This window comes from Rana temporaria, chromosome 3, assembly GCF_905171775.1.
Source record: "Rana temporaria chromosome 3, aRanTem1.1, whole genome shotgun sequence".
Taxonomy (NCBI): Eukaryota; Metazoa; Chordata; class Amphibia; order Anura; family Ranidae; genus Rana; species Rana temporaria.
This window is the reverse complement of record NC_053491.1, coordinates 237,973,558-237,989,810: the sequence shown is the minus strand read 5'-3', so window position 1 is coordinate 237,989,810 and position 16,253 is coordinate 237,973,558. Positions and strand designations below refer to the sequence as shown.

Here is a 16,253-nt window from a genome sequence, read left to right as displayed (position 1 = left end):
AAAGAAAAAATAAACCTCTGGGCCCTTTAATAATAAAAAAAAAACATTTATAAAAAATACATAAAAAAAGGGAGGTTGCCATCCGGGGCCCTGGGGACCTCTGGGCCCCTGGGAACCTCTGGGCATTTTAATAAAAAATAAAAAAATAAACATTTATAAAAAAAATAAAAAAAGGGGGGTTGCCACATGGGGCCCTGGGGACCTCTGAGCCCTTTAATAAAAAAAAAAAAATATATATATATATATATATATATATACAGTGGGGATCGAAAGTTTGGGCACCCCAGGTAAAAATTTGTATTAATGTGCATAACGAAGCCAAGGAAAGATGGAAAAATCTCCAAAAGGCATCAAATTACAGATTAGACATTCTTATAATATGTCAAAAAAAGTTAGATTTTGTTTCCATCATTTACACTTTCAAAATTACAGAAAACAAAAAAATGGCATCTGCAAAAGTTTGGGCACCCTGCAGAGTTAATATCTTGCACTGCCCCCTTTGGCAAGTATCACAGCTCGTAAACGCTTTTTGTAGCCAGCCAAGAGTCTTTCAATTCTTGTTTGAGGGATCTTTGCCCATTCTTCCTTACAAAAGTCTTTCAGTTCTTTGAGATTTCTGGGCTGTCTGTCACGCATTGCTCTTTTAAGGTCTATCCATAGATTTTCAATTATGTTGAGGTCAGGAGATTGTGAAGGCCATGGCAAAACCTTCAGTTTACGCCTCTTGATGTAATCCCCCATGGATTTTCAGGTGTGTTTAGGATCATTATCCATTTGTAGAAGCCATCCTCTCTTTAACTTCAGCTTTTTCACAGATGGCATCAAGTTACCATCCAAAATTTGCTGAAATTTTATTGAATCCATTTTTCCTTCTACTCGTGAAATTTTCCCTGTGCCACTGGCTGCAATACAACCCCAAAGCATGATTGATCCACCCCCATGCTTCACAGTTGGACAGAGGTTCTTTTCATTAAATTCTGTGCTCTTTCTTCTCCAAACGTCCCTTTGCTCATTCCGGACAAAAAATACTATTTTAACCTCATCGGTCCACAGAACTTGTTTCCAAAATGCATCAGGCCTGTCTATATGTTCATTTGCGAAGTTCAAACGCTGATTTTTGTGGTGAGGACGTAGGAGAGGTTTTCTTCTGATGACTCTTCCATGAAGACCATATTTGTACAAGTATCTCTTTATAGTGGAATAGTGTACCACAACTCCAGTGTCTGCCAGATCTTTCTGGAGGGATCCTGCAGTCAAACGTGGGTTTTGAATTGCTTTTCTCACAATCCTGCGAGCTGTTCTGTCTATTTGTCTTGGTCTTCCAGATCTTGCTTTAACTTCCACTGTTCCTGATGACTGCCATTTATTAACTACATTCCGAACAGAGGATATTGACATCTGAAAACGCTTTGCTATCTTCTTATAGCCTTCTCCAGCTTTGTGAGCGTCAACTTTTTTCAGTTTCAATTTTCTAGACAACTGCTTAGAAGAACCCATGGTGCTGATTGTTGGGGCAAGGTCAGATGAGTCTGGGCATTTAAAACATTTGAGATTGACATCACCTGGTCTTCCCAGACGATGATTGAGAACAATCCATGACACTGGCAGATCTCAGTTTTGCAAAGGGGGTGCAGTGCATGCTATAAATTCTGCAGGGTGCCCAAACTTTTGCAGACGCCATTTTTTTGTTTTCTGTAATTTTGAAAGTGTAAATGATGGAAATAAAATATAACTTTTTTTGACATATTATAAGAATGTCTAATCTGTAATTTGATGCCTTTTGGAGATTTATCCATCTTTCCTTGGCCTCGTTATGCACATTAATACAAATTTCTACCTGGGGTGCCCAAACTTTCGATCCCCACTGTATATAAAAAAATAAAAAAGGTGGGTTGCCATCCGGGGGCCGTGGAGACCCCTGAGCCCTTTAATAATAATAATAATAATAATAATATATATATATATATATATATTATTATTATTATTATTATTAAAGGGCCCAGGGGTCTCCAGGGCCCCGGACGGCAACCCCCCTTTTTTTTATTTATTTTTTGTAAAAAAATGTTTTTTTTATATATATTTTTTATTTTTATATATATATATTATTATATATATAAAAATAAAAAATATATAAAAAAAACATTTTTTTACAAAAAATAAATAAATTAAATAAAAAAAAATAAAAAAAAAAATAAAAAAGGGGGGGTTGCCGTCCAGGGCCCTGGGGGGCTCCGGGCCCCTGGGGACCTCTGGACCCCTAAAAAAAAAAAAAAAAAAAAAAAAAAAAATTTTTTTTTTTTTTTTTTTTTTAGGGGGCCCCCTATTGGGTGGGGCCCCTGGGCTTGAGCCCAGTCAAGCCCAATGGTAAGTCCGGCCCTGTCTGTGCCCCTAATTTTGGTCACTTAGTAGCCCCCCCCCCCCGGTGTAGTCATTCATTCAGATGCACTGGGAGCAGAGAATGTAAGTTATGACAAGTAATGGGCTTGAGTGAGAGAGCACATCTCCAGCAACCCTTTAGACCAGCATGTTCCTTCCTGCTGGTCACTGGATGGTGCAGACTTCATTTGTGCTGTGCTGATCAGTTGCTTGATTTCTGATTCAAATACAGGTATGAGAATGCAATCAAGCAAGTGCTGGGCTTACTGCATAGGTAAGGTCTACATCATCCACTGGCAAACTTCCTCCCTGGAACTTGCACATCTAAATGGTGTTGGGGATGTGTTTTTTTTTTTCACTTTTGCATCCAGCAGGAAGTTGATGTATCACTTCCCCCGCTGGCAGTTATGAAGAGCCAAAAAACAGCAGCTACAATTATGGGGATGGACTAAGAATATGCACACATTTTCAAAGTAAGAAAAAAAATATTACAATGTTTTGTGTCAGTGGTTATTGCTTTTTTTTAGTACTTAATGTAATGAATGTGACTTTAGTACTCATTTAAATCCCCCCCCTCCCCCCTCATATTTGAGAGATATTCACTTACTTTCTGACATGTCTTTAGGACAGGAAGTAATGGGAAATCTCCTTAATGAGACACAGAAGGCAAAACAAAACAAAATAAACTTGACGGGGGTTCCAAACCTTCCTTACTCTATCAGCAAATAATAAGGGATACTAATATAAATACACGTGTTCAATAATCCTAAGAAACCAATGTTGAAAAAAGCAACACCTGTGATTTTTTACAGTTAATAACCTCACAACCACCACTGCATCCCATGTCACCCACAATATCAATATAATGTTAACAGGTGGAATTGTAGAAAGAGGACTGGACAAGAGTAGATGTGAAATGAATGCCTTAACAATTCTATTGGCCACTGTGGGGCTCACCTACCTTTTCTTTCCTTTGATAGAAGATCTCTTTGTTCTTCGGATAGCCAAACAGATAAGTCCTTTGTCAGAGCATGTGCCGCACTCTTATCTGTCAGTTTCCTCACACCTGTACAATATTTGTACTGCCTTCAGTTCGGCAGTGAATAGGAACATTCCTTGTATTGCAGAAGTTGACTGGATTTTCAAGCAGCTCACAATAGAAAACAGACACCTATGTCTATCTAAATGATGCTTTTATTCATGTTTATCTGAATTCTATTGTTAGTCATTGTTACATCTCCAATCGTTTGCCTTTTTAGGGAAAGCTTGATCACGAGGGCACCAACTTGCCAGCCTCCCATGCCTACTGACTGTGATGGAAGAACTTGATAGTAATGTGAGGTAAGACAGCTCAAAGTGACATAAAAGCTTATTTTTATTTTTTTAACAACATGTTCTACCTGCCCTCTGCAATGGTGTTGCACAGAGCAGCCCTGATCCTATTCTTCTATCACGATCAGGGGTGAGTCAAGGCACCAGTTGGGGTTGTCCAATAGAACAGACAGGATGCTGTCTAGCATCCCAGGTAGCTCAGCGGGAAGAGTCATCACCAGACACAGCAGAGGTCCCATTTTCAAGTCCAGGCCCTGACATCTTTTGGTGTCCCCTGCCGGCACTCTAAGCTCCTCCTCTTCAGCAAGTGCCCCCATGGAATGTCGCTTTCCATGGGAGAACCCATGCATGCTCGCTCCCCAGCCGCTCTGCTTGCATTTATTTTACACAGAATGGGCGTTTTGGCCCCTACCCCCTTACCTGACACATCATTTGATTGACAGCAGTGCGAGCCAATGGCCCACGGAGAAGGGAGACATCAGTGAGAGCCGCTGCCCTTGTGCACATCATCGTATCGGGTTTAGGTAAGTATAAGGGGGGAATTTTGCAGCACAGAAGGTTTTTAACCTTAATGCATAGAATGTATTGAGGTGAAAAACTTTAAGGTTTTAGAACCACTTTAATGAGATTTGTTGCCAATTTTTTTAAATGTATGATAGTCCATAAATTCCCACCACCCCCAACTCTACCCATCCACCCAGTAAAAATCACTAGCTTTTAGTATGTGCCAGAGTTGCCTGTAAAAAAAAAAAAAAAATTAAACTTACCTTACCCCTACTTCCACAGTGCTTGTGTGACATTATAATACTTCCAGGAAGATTCTTGGAAAATACAGAACAGGCAAAATCCCACAAGAAGATACTCTAGTCCATTGCAAGAACAACTTCTCATGAGATTTTGGCTGCTCTGTAGTCAATATAACACTATTCTTCTTGCTGGAATAAATGTGACATCACCCTACCCTAGGCAAATTGGGAAGAAGACAGAGGTAAGGTAGGCATAAATCAAACTTTTTCCATTATAGGTACCTTTTGCATTTTTATGTGTGGGTGGGTGTTTAGAGCCTAGACCAGGGACGTGCGGTGAGGTCAGTGGCTGGTGAAGCTCTGGCTAGTATCAGAGCAAGATACACACAGGTTACATACGCCACATACATTAGAGCGAGAGCAATAATTCTAGCATTAGACCTCCTCTGAAACTCTAAGTACGTAACCTGTAGAGAATTTTAAAGTGTCGCCTATGGAGATTTTTTAAGTGCCAAAGTTTGGTGCCTCTCCACAAGTGTCTGCAATTTTAAAGTGTGACATGTTAGGTATCTATTTACTTGGCGTAACATCATCTTTCACATTATACAAAAAAAATGGGCTAACTTTAGTGTTTTTTTTTTTTTTTTTTTATAAAGGGTTTACAACCACTTTAAACCCACTAATTCTGGGTTTTTTTCCCAGACAGAAAACATCCCTACCTAAAAGAAAAAAAAACATCTGAAACCAAAAACAGCAGCTGTAAAAACGCCCAGTGTGCATGTGGCCTTTTTATTGGGAACACAAAGCAGCTGTTATAAACTAAACTGAATAAAACCCAACTTTATAGTCTTTGTTGTGATATTTTAGAAATAATTACTTTACAGTACATGCTGCTGCTTATCAAGAACATGGGCACAGGTTGTTGTTTTTTTTGTTTTTGTACTCTCTAGACTAGAGCATCAGGAGTTGAGTTATGAGCTGAATCACAACCCAGGCTCTATTACTTGCAATTGGTGGCTTAGTGTCCTGCTAAGCCTGGGACAAATACCTCTGTCACATTATTGTATTTCTTCATATGCACTGCAAAACTGACTCCTTAGCAGAAAATGTTTTCAAACATTACCTACTTGCCTTCAAAGTATGCTTTGATTTTCATTGACTGTTTTTGAAAAAAAAAACGTTACATATATCTACTATACCAAGTATATTTGGAAAGCGTTTATTTCTATGCCAACATATGAGGTCTAGTGTGTGTTTGCTAATAGTAGAGGACAACTTGGATTTATGAGCAGACAACACTTCCCAGAATATAAGCAGCACATGGCAGCAAGCATAGAGAAATATAGGCTATTTGGCCACATGCCAAGCAGTTCTACAAATCTGAAGCTGTAAATCACTTCTGTATTACACTGAACAAAGTTACTGAATGCTAAATGTTACATGCTGTAAAGTAAGTAAAGCATTGGCTAAAACATTTCCATCTTTAAAAGGGTCGCATGCTGAATAAATAGTTTTAATTTGTGGTGCTACTTGACACAAATTGCCAGGATAATACCGGGATTAAAAAAGGATTACATGGATGTTCTAAGAGAAACAGTCTTTTTTTTTCGGGCTTTAAAACCACATTGTGCTGCACTCTGCTGGCACGATCAGAGTGACAGACAAAGATTGATCACATAGTTACATAGGTAGGTTGAAAAAAGTCCATCTAGTTTAACCAATAAAAGAGAAAAAATATCGTACAAGCCCTTATACACAATCCTATACCCACAGTTGATCCAGAGGAAGGCGAAAAACCCCAGCAAAGCATGATCCAATTTGCTACAGCAGGAAAAAAAATTCCTTCCTGATCCCCCGAGAGGCAATCGAATATTATCTGGATCAACTTTACCTATAAATGTTAGTACCCTGTTATATTATGTACATTTAGGAAAGTATCCAGGCCTTTCTAAAGCAATCTACTGAGCTGGACAGAATCAGCTCTTGAGGGAGTCTAGTCCACATTTTCACAGCTCTTATTGTGAAGAAACTTTTCTGTATTTAGAGATTAAATCTCTTTTCCTTTAGACGTAAAGAATGCCTCTTGTCCTCTGTGATGACCTTAAAGTGAATAACCCAACACCAAGTTCACTATGTGGACTCTTTATGTATTTGTACATGTTGATCATGTCCCCCGTTGATCTCCTCTACTCAAGAGAGAATAAATTTAGTTCATCTTATCTTTCCTCATAGCTGAGCTCCTTTATGCCTCTTATCGGTTTTGTTGCCCTTCTCTGCACTTTTTCCAGTTCCTATATATCCTTTTTGAGAACTGGTGCCCAAAACTGAACTGCATATTCCATATGAGGTCTTACTAATGATTTCTACAGGGGCAAAATTATATCTCTCTCTCTGGAGTCCATACCTCTCTTGTTTCAATATTTTTTTTTATTAAGGCATTTTCAATCTCCACACAACAAAACGGAACAAATGAAATCGTATAAGGAAGCCATATTATCAAAAGCAGTATAAAACATACACAGAACGTATCCTCGACTGTAATATATATGGTGGTAGTCTACGTATACAATGTAGAATTCTCAGTAGATTTCACCATTCGGCATACACAGTAGTATGCCAATCAATCAGAAGTCAGTTAACAAAACACATGTCAAGGCCAACAAAATTCAAGGCAGTAATTGAACAATCAAATGCGTGGAAAGGCAGAACAGTATTATCATCGATAAAAATGAATAAATTAAAACGAATTACAGGGGCCCAACACCATTCCCAATATATAGAATATCAGGTTAGGTATTGGGACCGCGTGTCAAAGATACAGGTATTCCAAACCTATTGTGAAAGGGTGTGCTATTCCAAACCTATTACTATAAGTTAAGCAAGGAAAATAAATGTAGTAAAATCAAAAGAAGAAGAAGAAGAAAAAAAAAAAAACATAAATGGTATGAGGGGGAAAGTATCTCCGTGCCAGCCAATGAAACATCCGATATCTAGATCAGAAGAGACCTAGGATCATATGACAAATAGTTGATCCATGGATCCCAGACAGCTTTGAAGAAATCTAGTTTGTCATGAAGGATAGCAGTCATATGTTCGTTGAGCATGATCCAGGAGAGTTTGTTTTTAAGGTGGTCGAATGGGAGCATGGCCGACCTCCACGATTTTGCTATAACCATTCTAGCTGAAATAAATATAAATCTTATAAGGCATTTTTGAGGTCTAGAGGCGTTTTTCACATCACACCCCAGCAGCGATTGTTTCGGAGATTTAATTAAATTAATTTCAGTAAGAGTATATATAAAATTATAAACTCTGATCCAATAGCGCCTCACTCTGGGGCATTTCCACCATATGTGGTACATTGTTCCCTCAAGTCCACATCCACGGAAGCAAAGAGGAGAAGCATCAGGTACAAAGGAAGCCAGTCTAAAGGGAACCATGTACCACCTCAAGAGTATTTTGTAATTCGCTTCGATTATTGAAGTGTTCATAAGCGAACGTGATGCCCCCTGAGCCAATTTGAACCAGTCCGAAAGCTCAATACTTTCCTGGATATCTTCATCCCATTTTACCATATATTTCAATCTAACTGAAGAAGCTGTCAAAATAGAGTAAATATTTGAAATAAGACCTTGCATACTGTCGAATTTACGACATAAATATTCCATTTTTGACAGTGACGTTAAATTGGAATCACATGGCAAGGTTTCCAAAAAACGTTTTATTAGATCATAATTACATCTTTCAGAAATTGGAATATGAAAACGTTCCTCCAGGATATTATAACGTAGCATTCCACCAGTATCACAGACGTCCGCAATGCGTATCAGACCTTTATTTTTCCACCATTCAAAATTATTGTGAACAAGCCCCGGGGCAAATTTTCTGTTCCCAAAAATAGGCGCCATCGGGGAGTGAAGAGATCTAAATTTATATGTTCTGGACAATCTATCCCAGATATTAAGAGATAGCGATAAAGTTGGGCATAATATCGGCGGCCTATCACCAGGTGGCAACCAAAGCATGTGTGATAAAGACATACCTCTACATGCGTGGCTTTCCAATTCCATCCAGATAGGACCGGGGCGTGAAGAGTGTGATCTAGTCAATTGTGCCAGTATTGCAGCATAGTAATATTTGATTAAATCAGGAGCGCCCAGACCCCCATAAGCCTTGGGAGTAAGTAGGGTATGTTTATCTACTCTAGGTTTCTTATTCCCCCATATATACGAAATAACTCTGGATTGAAAAGCTTTGAGGTCTGATTGAACTAATGCCACCGGAAGTGAGTGGAAATAGTATAATAATTTTGGGAGGATATTCATCTTGATAGAAAATAATCTACCCAGCCATGACGGTGGATGAAATAACCATTTGTCCAAATCAGCCCTAAGTTTTTTAAATAGAGCAGGGTAGTTCTGGGAATACAACGTGCGTATTGATGGAGTGATGTTGATCCCCAAATATGGGAGGGAATCCGTATGCCAATTAAAGGAGAATGATTGCTTAAGTGAGGAGATCGTGGCATCGTCCAATGAAATATTCAAGGCTTGAGATTTTTCCTGATTAACAGTTAGGCCAGAAATAGAGGAAAATAATGCAAGAATAATATTCAAATTTGGAAGAGTAGTGATTGGTGAAGATATCAGCATTAGGATGTCATCTGCAAAAAGGACACATTTATGCTCACTGATACCACATTTAATACCCAAAATATCTGGAGAAGATCGAATTTTGATTGCTAGTGGTTCCAGGGCCAGGACAAAGAGTAGTGGCGACAAAGGACAACCCTGTCTCGTTCCCCTATGAATCAGAATGGGATCGGAGGAATATCCACCAACCATCAAGGATGCCGAAGGGGAGTTATACAGCATTTGAAGAATAGTCAAAAATCGTGACTCAAAACCAAATTTATGTAAAATATAGAAAAGATAATCCCAAGATAGGGAATCGAATGCCTTGTGCATATCTAATGACAAAAGCATGCCCTTCCGTGGTCCCCCAGCATCCCAATTAGAATGGACCGCAGATATAACATCTATAACCCTTCTAATTTGATCGGTAGTCTGTCTACCCGGGACAAATCCCGCCTGGTCTGGGTGTATATATTGAACCAAAAAAGAATTAAGTCTCGAGGCCAAAATTTTTGTCATTATTTTCAAGTCCGAGTTAATTAAAGAAATAGGGCGATAGTTAGCACAGAGTCCCAGGTCTTTACCCGCTTTAGGGATAATATGTATATAAGCCTTGTTCTCCTGGGTAGGAAGGGGATCTCCACGTCTAATAGCATTAAAAAATTTACATAGATGGGGGATCAAGACTTCCCTGAATTTATGATAATAGCCACGCTGTCTACCCGGAAGGACGAGCAGACAGCAGAGCCGGCCGGCTATTAATATTGATCGCACTTTTTAAACCGATATACATGTGAGTGTATTACTTTTTTACATTAAACATTTTTAAACGATATCACACCATGCCAGTGTTTTTCTCCTCTGGGTTACATCTATGGAGAATGTTGGTCTGACATAGAAGATTGGTGAAACAGGAGAGAGAGTGGCAGCTTATCCAGGACCCTTACTGACCTATATGTATACATGCCTGATTTATTTCTTGCTCTGGTAAGCAGTTGGCACATAAGTGGTGGTGGATTTGTCATCTGAGTCACAAGATTTTGCCTGGATATTTAGTCTCACCCATTCGGAGAACTTTCTGTCACTTCCTGCAATCTTCTGTGATACATCTTATATGGACTCTTGCACAACCTTTTTTTAGTTTTAATGCACTGGGGTTTTGTGTGCCCATAACATAATTGAAGATTTATGTTGATTTAATTTGCAGCGCAGCTTTTCCTTTTAAAATCTCTTTCACACTAACTTTGAGATCACTTCTCACATAGAGACAGACAGCACCACCCATCCGTTTTACCCTGTCTCTTCAAAATAGTGCATAGCCATTAATATTAAGAGCCCAGTCATGTGAAGAGTGAAGCCAAGATTCAGCAATACCAATTAAATGATAGTTATCATCACTTCCAACTCACCTATTTTGCTTGGCAGACTTCTGGCATTGGTGAACAAACACTTTAATTCATTGTCACATTTTGAACACGTAGTTTGCATATTTTTTATTTGAGTACAAGTAGTATAATTTCCAATGGTTGTATGTAACATGGGAACCTTCATATCACTGCCTTATCACTTCACCTGCCATAGCTCATCCATCATCTTTCCCCATACCACGCACCAACACATTTTGGTGAAATAACAAAGAGTTGAGATATATACAGTGGGGAAAATAATTATTTGATCCCCTGCAGAATTTGTAAGTTTGCCAACGTACAAAAAAATGAAGGGTCTGTAATTTATATCATATGTGTATTTCAAAGCGGGGGTTCACCCTAAAAACAAATTTCTAACCTTAGAGCCAGCATACTAAGGACATTTACTTTCTGCAGGTCATTTTTTTTTTCTCCGTACATACCTTTATATTCTGATTTCGTCCAGGGCTTCCGCGTTCTAATGACTGCGGGATTGGGCGTTCCTATCCCTGCCTCAGGGATCTGATGACTGCGGGACTGCGCGTTCCTATCCTTTGGTTAGATGATTGACCGCTTGTGAAATAGTTCCCCTGTCGCACAACGCGCGTCACCAGATTTCCGGAAATAGCCGAGCTGCGAGTCGGCACTATACGGCGCCTGCACCCGCCGTGTAGAGCTGACTGCGCAGGCGCCATATAGTGCCGACTCGCAGCTCGGCTATTTCCGGAAATCTGGTGACGCGCGTTGTGCGACAGGGGAACTGTTTGACAAGCCGTCAATTATCTAATCCAAGGATAGGAACGCCCAGTCCCGCAGTCATCAGAACCCGGAAGCCCTGGACAAAATCAGAATATAAAGGTATGTACGGAAAAAAAAAATTACCTGCAGAAAGTAAATGTCATTCATATGCTTAGTATGCTAGATGTAATGTTAAAAATTTATTTTTTGGGTGAACCCCCGCTTTAAATTGCTTCCACACCCCCCATTACTCCCGTTCCCCACCCTGACATGATTTCCCGGCTTCATTTGCTCATCGGCAGACCTATGACTAGCATGGCGGGTGCCATCGGGTACAGGCGAGGGAGATCCTCCTCATGTTACTGATCCAGAAGCAAATGTCACTTTCAGGTACTGGTGTCACTGTCCCCAGCCAGTAGGAGCTAATGGAATGCTCTCTACATTATATTAGCTTCATTGGAGGACAGGTGAGACATCTTGTAGACCCCTGATGTCTCATTAAAGAGAACCTGTCACTAAAAAATGCATCATATAGGAGACTTTTTGGCACCTGTGGGATTTAACTACTTCCTGCCCATAGGACATCATATGATGTCCTTAGGTTGAAGTGGTAATATCGAAAGTGATGTCATGGCGTTACTTCCAGATGCAAACACTGACAGTTTTTTGTCATGGAAAGCAGAGATCGATTATATATATATATATTGTAGCAGAGCGTCCCAGAGAGAGCCTGGAAAAGTCCTGTTCGGGGTTTACACCTCTCCCAGGCTCCTCTCTTATACATTCAGGGATCTCTGAGCTCTGATCCAGTACGGGTGTTGGCCCTCTCCCCCAGGCCAATTTAAGCTCACCTGTACAGACAGTCTTTGCTCTGCCCTGGGACACAGATAGTGTTGGTCTGTGAGAGCAAAGAGGTTGGTAACCAAAACTGTTAAGCAATCTAAGAAAAAAGGAGAGTGTCGCCTCTTTTAGAATAAAGATGCAGAGAGTAAAAAGGTGCCTACATCCCATTTAATATGAAGAATAATGTGACAAAAATAATTTGACGGCATTTGGCTGCTTGGGGCCAATGTACGTCAGTATTTAGGTCGAGGGAAGGGGGGAGGGATTTTGGAAGGGACTTTTCGCAGCACTGATAAAGACAATCTGATAAAAATATCAATATTTATTTAGCAAAAAAGAAAACAAGTATAATACAGGGACAATTTAAGAACAAACCCCACATTTCACAACAGAAAGCAAAAAACAGACTGTGTCTTAATGTAAGGAATCGATGACCTCGACCGGTTTCGCGGTGATTTACCGCTTCTTCAGGAGGAGATTTTTTTCTTCTAAAAAGTATGCATAAACATGTAAATAAACAAGCAGGATATACAATATGTGTATACATTGTGTACAATTCAATACAATGCGTTATATAATGGAGCAGAGCACTCACCCAGGTTGGTCATATGATCAGATGTGGAGCCTGGTATAGGCCTTCTGTGGCGCGTGGAGGGGGATATTTTATTTAGACGGGCTCTATTAAGAGAAGGGGGGTAAGGAGAGGAAGAGGTTGTTAGGGGGGGAGGAAGGAAGGGGGGGGAGGAAAAGGGGGGGGGGGTTAAAATTAACCTTAAAAGGAATAAGGTTAGGGTTGACGTAAAAGAGGGGGGGACAAGGGGAGGGAAGGGATGAAAAGAGGAGAAAAGGGGGAAGGAATGAGGGGGAGAAGGGGAAGGGAAGGGGGGGGGGAGAGAGAGGAGGGGGAAGGGTATTATTGAGGATAAGGGTAAACAAGTTGGATAACAATACAATAAGAAGGGAATGATAGGGAGGGGAAAAAGGAAGGAAAATCGGGGATAAGGGAGAAAGAAGAGGAAAGGGGGAAAGGAAAGAGGGGTCAGTGAGGACTAGTGAAGTGGTGCACAAGGTATCTGGACAAGGGGTAGAAAGGGAAGGAGGGTGGTGTAAGGAGGGGGGGGGGGAGAGGGTGTGTGTAAAGTGTGTGGGGTGGAGGAGGGACAGGGAGGGGAAAGGGAAGGAAAGGGGGAAGGGAGGGGGAAAGGGAGAGGAATGGAGGAGTGGGGGAACAAGGGGGTGGGGGTTTATTTGGGAGGGGAAAAGGGGGTGTTGGATAAGGGAGATGAAGGAGGGGGGAGAAGGGACGGGGGAATGGGAGGGGGGTAAGAGGGCCAGTGAGAAACGTAGAGTTGGTGACCTTAATAGGAAAGCATCAACATATACAGGAAGTGCATTATTATAAAAGGGATGCATGGAAATGGGGAGGTGGTGAATTTGGAAAAGCCCATCAACAGACGCGTCGGTGAATTAAAAGAACCCGTCACCAAGGTGACCAACCAACAATACAAACTCCCCAAGGGGTCCTTACCAAGACTGCAGCAAAAGTACGCAGATTACTAAATGGATGGCCCAAAAGAAGGAGACGAATAGACGGGTGAACCGGTGGTTTTTGGCCCTACAGGATTACTCCTTCACGGTAAAACACAGGCCAGGTGTTGAAATGGGGAATGTAGATGCCCTGTCCCGTGTTCACTCCTGTTGGGCTACAGGTGTTCCAACCCTGGGGTTGAAACAAGGGGGGAGGATGTGTAGCAGAGCGTCCCAGAGAGAGCCTGGAAAAGTCCTGTTCGGGGTTTACACCTCTCCCAGGCTCCTCTCTTATACGTTCAGGGATCTCTGAGCTCTGATCCAGTACGGGTGTTGGCCCTCTCCCCCAGGCCAATTTAAGCTCACCTGTGCAGACAGTCTTTGCTCTGCCCTGGGACACAGATAGTGTTGGTCTGTGAGAGCAAAGAGGTTGGTAACCAAAACTGTTAAGCAATCTATGTGGAAGCTGACAAGCTGTAGGTTTGTTCAGCCTGGTAGTGAGGGCATGCATATTGTATAGTTAGAGCCGGGACACGGCTAGGCTTTTTGTTTAATTACTTTTGTTTTGTTTCTTCTCTGCACACTGTACAGCACCTGTAAAAAGACTTTGTATATAGCACCAATAAACACCCCTCTGTTTTCACTTATCCCATGGACTTGGTATCTGTGCCTGCTCATCCCAGGGAGCGTTTTGTACCTGCTACCCATCCCCCAGCTTACACATGGTGGAGGCTGCGACCAGCAGTAGTAAGTTACTATTTAAAAGGCCAGTACCTAAAGTGACAACATGGAGGAAATCCTCAAACAAATGGTGTTATCCAATGCTGCACAACAGCAAACTAACGCTGCACTGCAGCAAGCCAACGCTGCACAACAGCAAGCCAATGCTATTGCACAGGAGCAAACCAAGGCGCTGTACCAACAGATTAATGCTGCACAAGAGCAATCACAGCGGCAGATTGGTGCTGTACAGGAGCAATCGCAGAGGCTGTTTGAACAGCTTGCCACTGCTGCAGAAGCGGATAGGAAAACCCTGACTAAGGTTGCAGAAACGCTAGCACAGTGGGCACCTGCGGAAATCAAGGATATGGGAAGCAAGCCTTCAGCCATCCATGTGGCTCGCTTTCTGTCCAAGATGACTACGGATGATGATCCAGAGGCCTTCCTGTTAACATTTGAACGGACCGCTGAGAGGGAAGGTTGGCCTAAAACCCAATGGGCAGGACTGATTGCCCCCTTACTGTCTGGTGATTTGCAGAAGGCCTACTATGATCTGGAGTCGGCAGAAGCGGGAGACTATGAGAAGGTCAAGCGGGAAATTCTGGCGCGACTCGGTGTCACCTTGGCCGTTCGAGCACAACGGGTCCACAGCTGGTTCTTCCAAGTTGAGAGGCCCCCAAGATCGCAGATGTTCGATCTAATCCACCTGGTGCGAAAATGGCTACAGTCGGAGTCCCTGTCTGCGCCACAAATAGTGGAGCGTGTGGTCATGGACCAATTCCTGAGGTCACTGCCAATACCCCTGCAGAAGTGGGTGAGTCAAGGAGACCCCAATTCGGTAGATAACCTGGTGGAACTCGTTGAGAGGTACTTTGCTGCTGAGAACCTGGTCACCACCCCAACAGCCGCACGGACTTTCCACACAAAGCCACGGTCTCCCCAGGCAACCGGTAAGACTGTTCCAGGGGAAGTGGGTGGTAAGCATGGCAAGGAAGTAGGGGGGAGGATTTTTGGTGCCAGGACTGAATTTTGGCGTCCCAAACAAGGGAAACCACTGCCTGTCAGCAAACCGAACTGGGGAAACATCAGGTGTTTTCGTTGCCAAGAACTGGGACATGTTGCAGCAAACTGTCCATTGACTGATGAACCAATGCAGTGTGATCTGTCCATTAGAAGGCAGTCTATGTTTGCTGCTGTTTCATGCGCTCCAGCGCCAAATATGGGGAAACACATGTGTCAAATGACTGTTAATAATAAGCCTATTACAGCCTTGCTGGACTCTGGAAGTCTGGTTACTTTGGTTACAGCTGAGATGGTTGAAACTATGAATTTTCATGCTAAAAAAGTTGCTGTGATCTGTGTACATGGGGATACCCGGGAGTATCCTATAGCCACAGTTCAGTTTAAAACTGGCTTAGGTACGGTGTCCCATGCGGTCGGACTTGTGCCCCACTTGGTGCACGAGGCCATCATTGGTAGGGACTTCCCTAAGTTTTGGGAACTGTGGGATCGTCCCGACCCGGTCGCAGTACCTGACTCAGTCCCAGAGCCAGAACTCCTGGCTAATTCTGATATTGGATGTTCAGGGGACTCATCTCGGGGCTCTCCGAGCTTTCCTTTCTCAGTTATGGCAGGAGAGCTGGAGGAGCCTGAGGAAGTCCCCACAACCAGTAGAGCTAGACAGCCGTCTGCTGACTCTGAGCCTACGTTGGAGTTTGCTGACCTTAATGTGCACAAGGAAAATTTTGGTACTGAGCAGAGAAAAGACCCTACCCTCACCAGGGCCTGGGAAAATGTAATGGTGATTAATGATGTACCTGTTGAACCAGGGGATAGGACCTGTTTTCCTTATTTCTGCAGCAATGAGGATTTACTGTATCGTGTATGTAAAATGAATGATGAAGTGGTTGAGCAGTTGGTGGTCCCTAAGC

At 42.1% G+C, this 16,253-nt stretch overlaps 1 protein-coding gene across 3 annotated transcripts in view; it reads left to right on the top strand.

Annotated features, from left to right (window-relative positions):
• HTR4 (5-hydroxytryptamine receptor 4) overlaps positions 1 to 16,253 on the top strand; it is a 609,312-nt gene that overhangs the window by 269,091 nt on the left and 323,968 nt on the right. For all 3 annotated transcript variants that reach the window (XM_040344503.1, XM_040344504.1, XM_040344505.1), the window contains exon 2: positions 3,636 to 3,717. In XM_040344503.1, coding sequence (XP_040200437.1) covers positions 3,692 to 3,717 — 26 coding nt within the window. In that variant the 5' untranslated portion in view covers positions 3,636 to 3,691. The remainder of the gene's footprint in view (positions 1 to 3,635; positions 3,718 to 16,253) is intronic.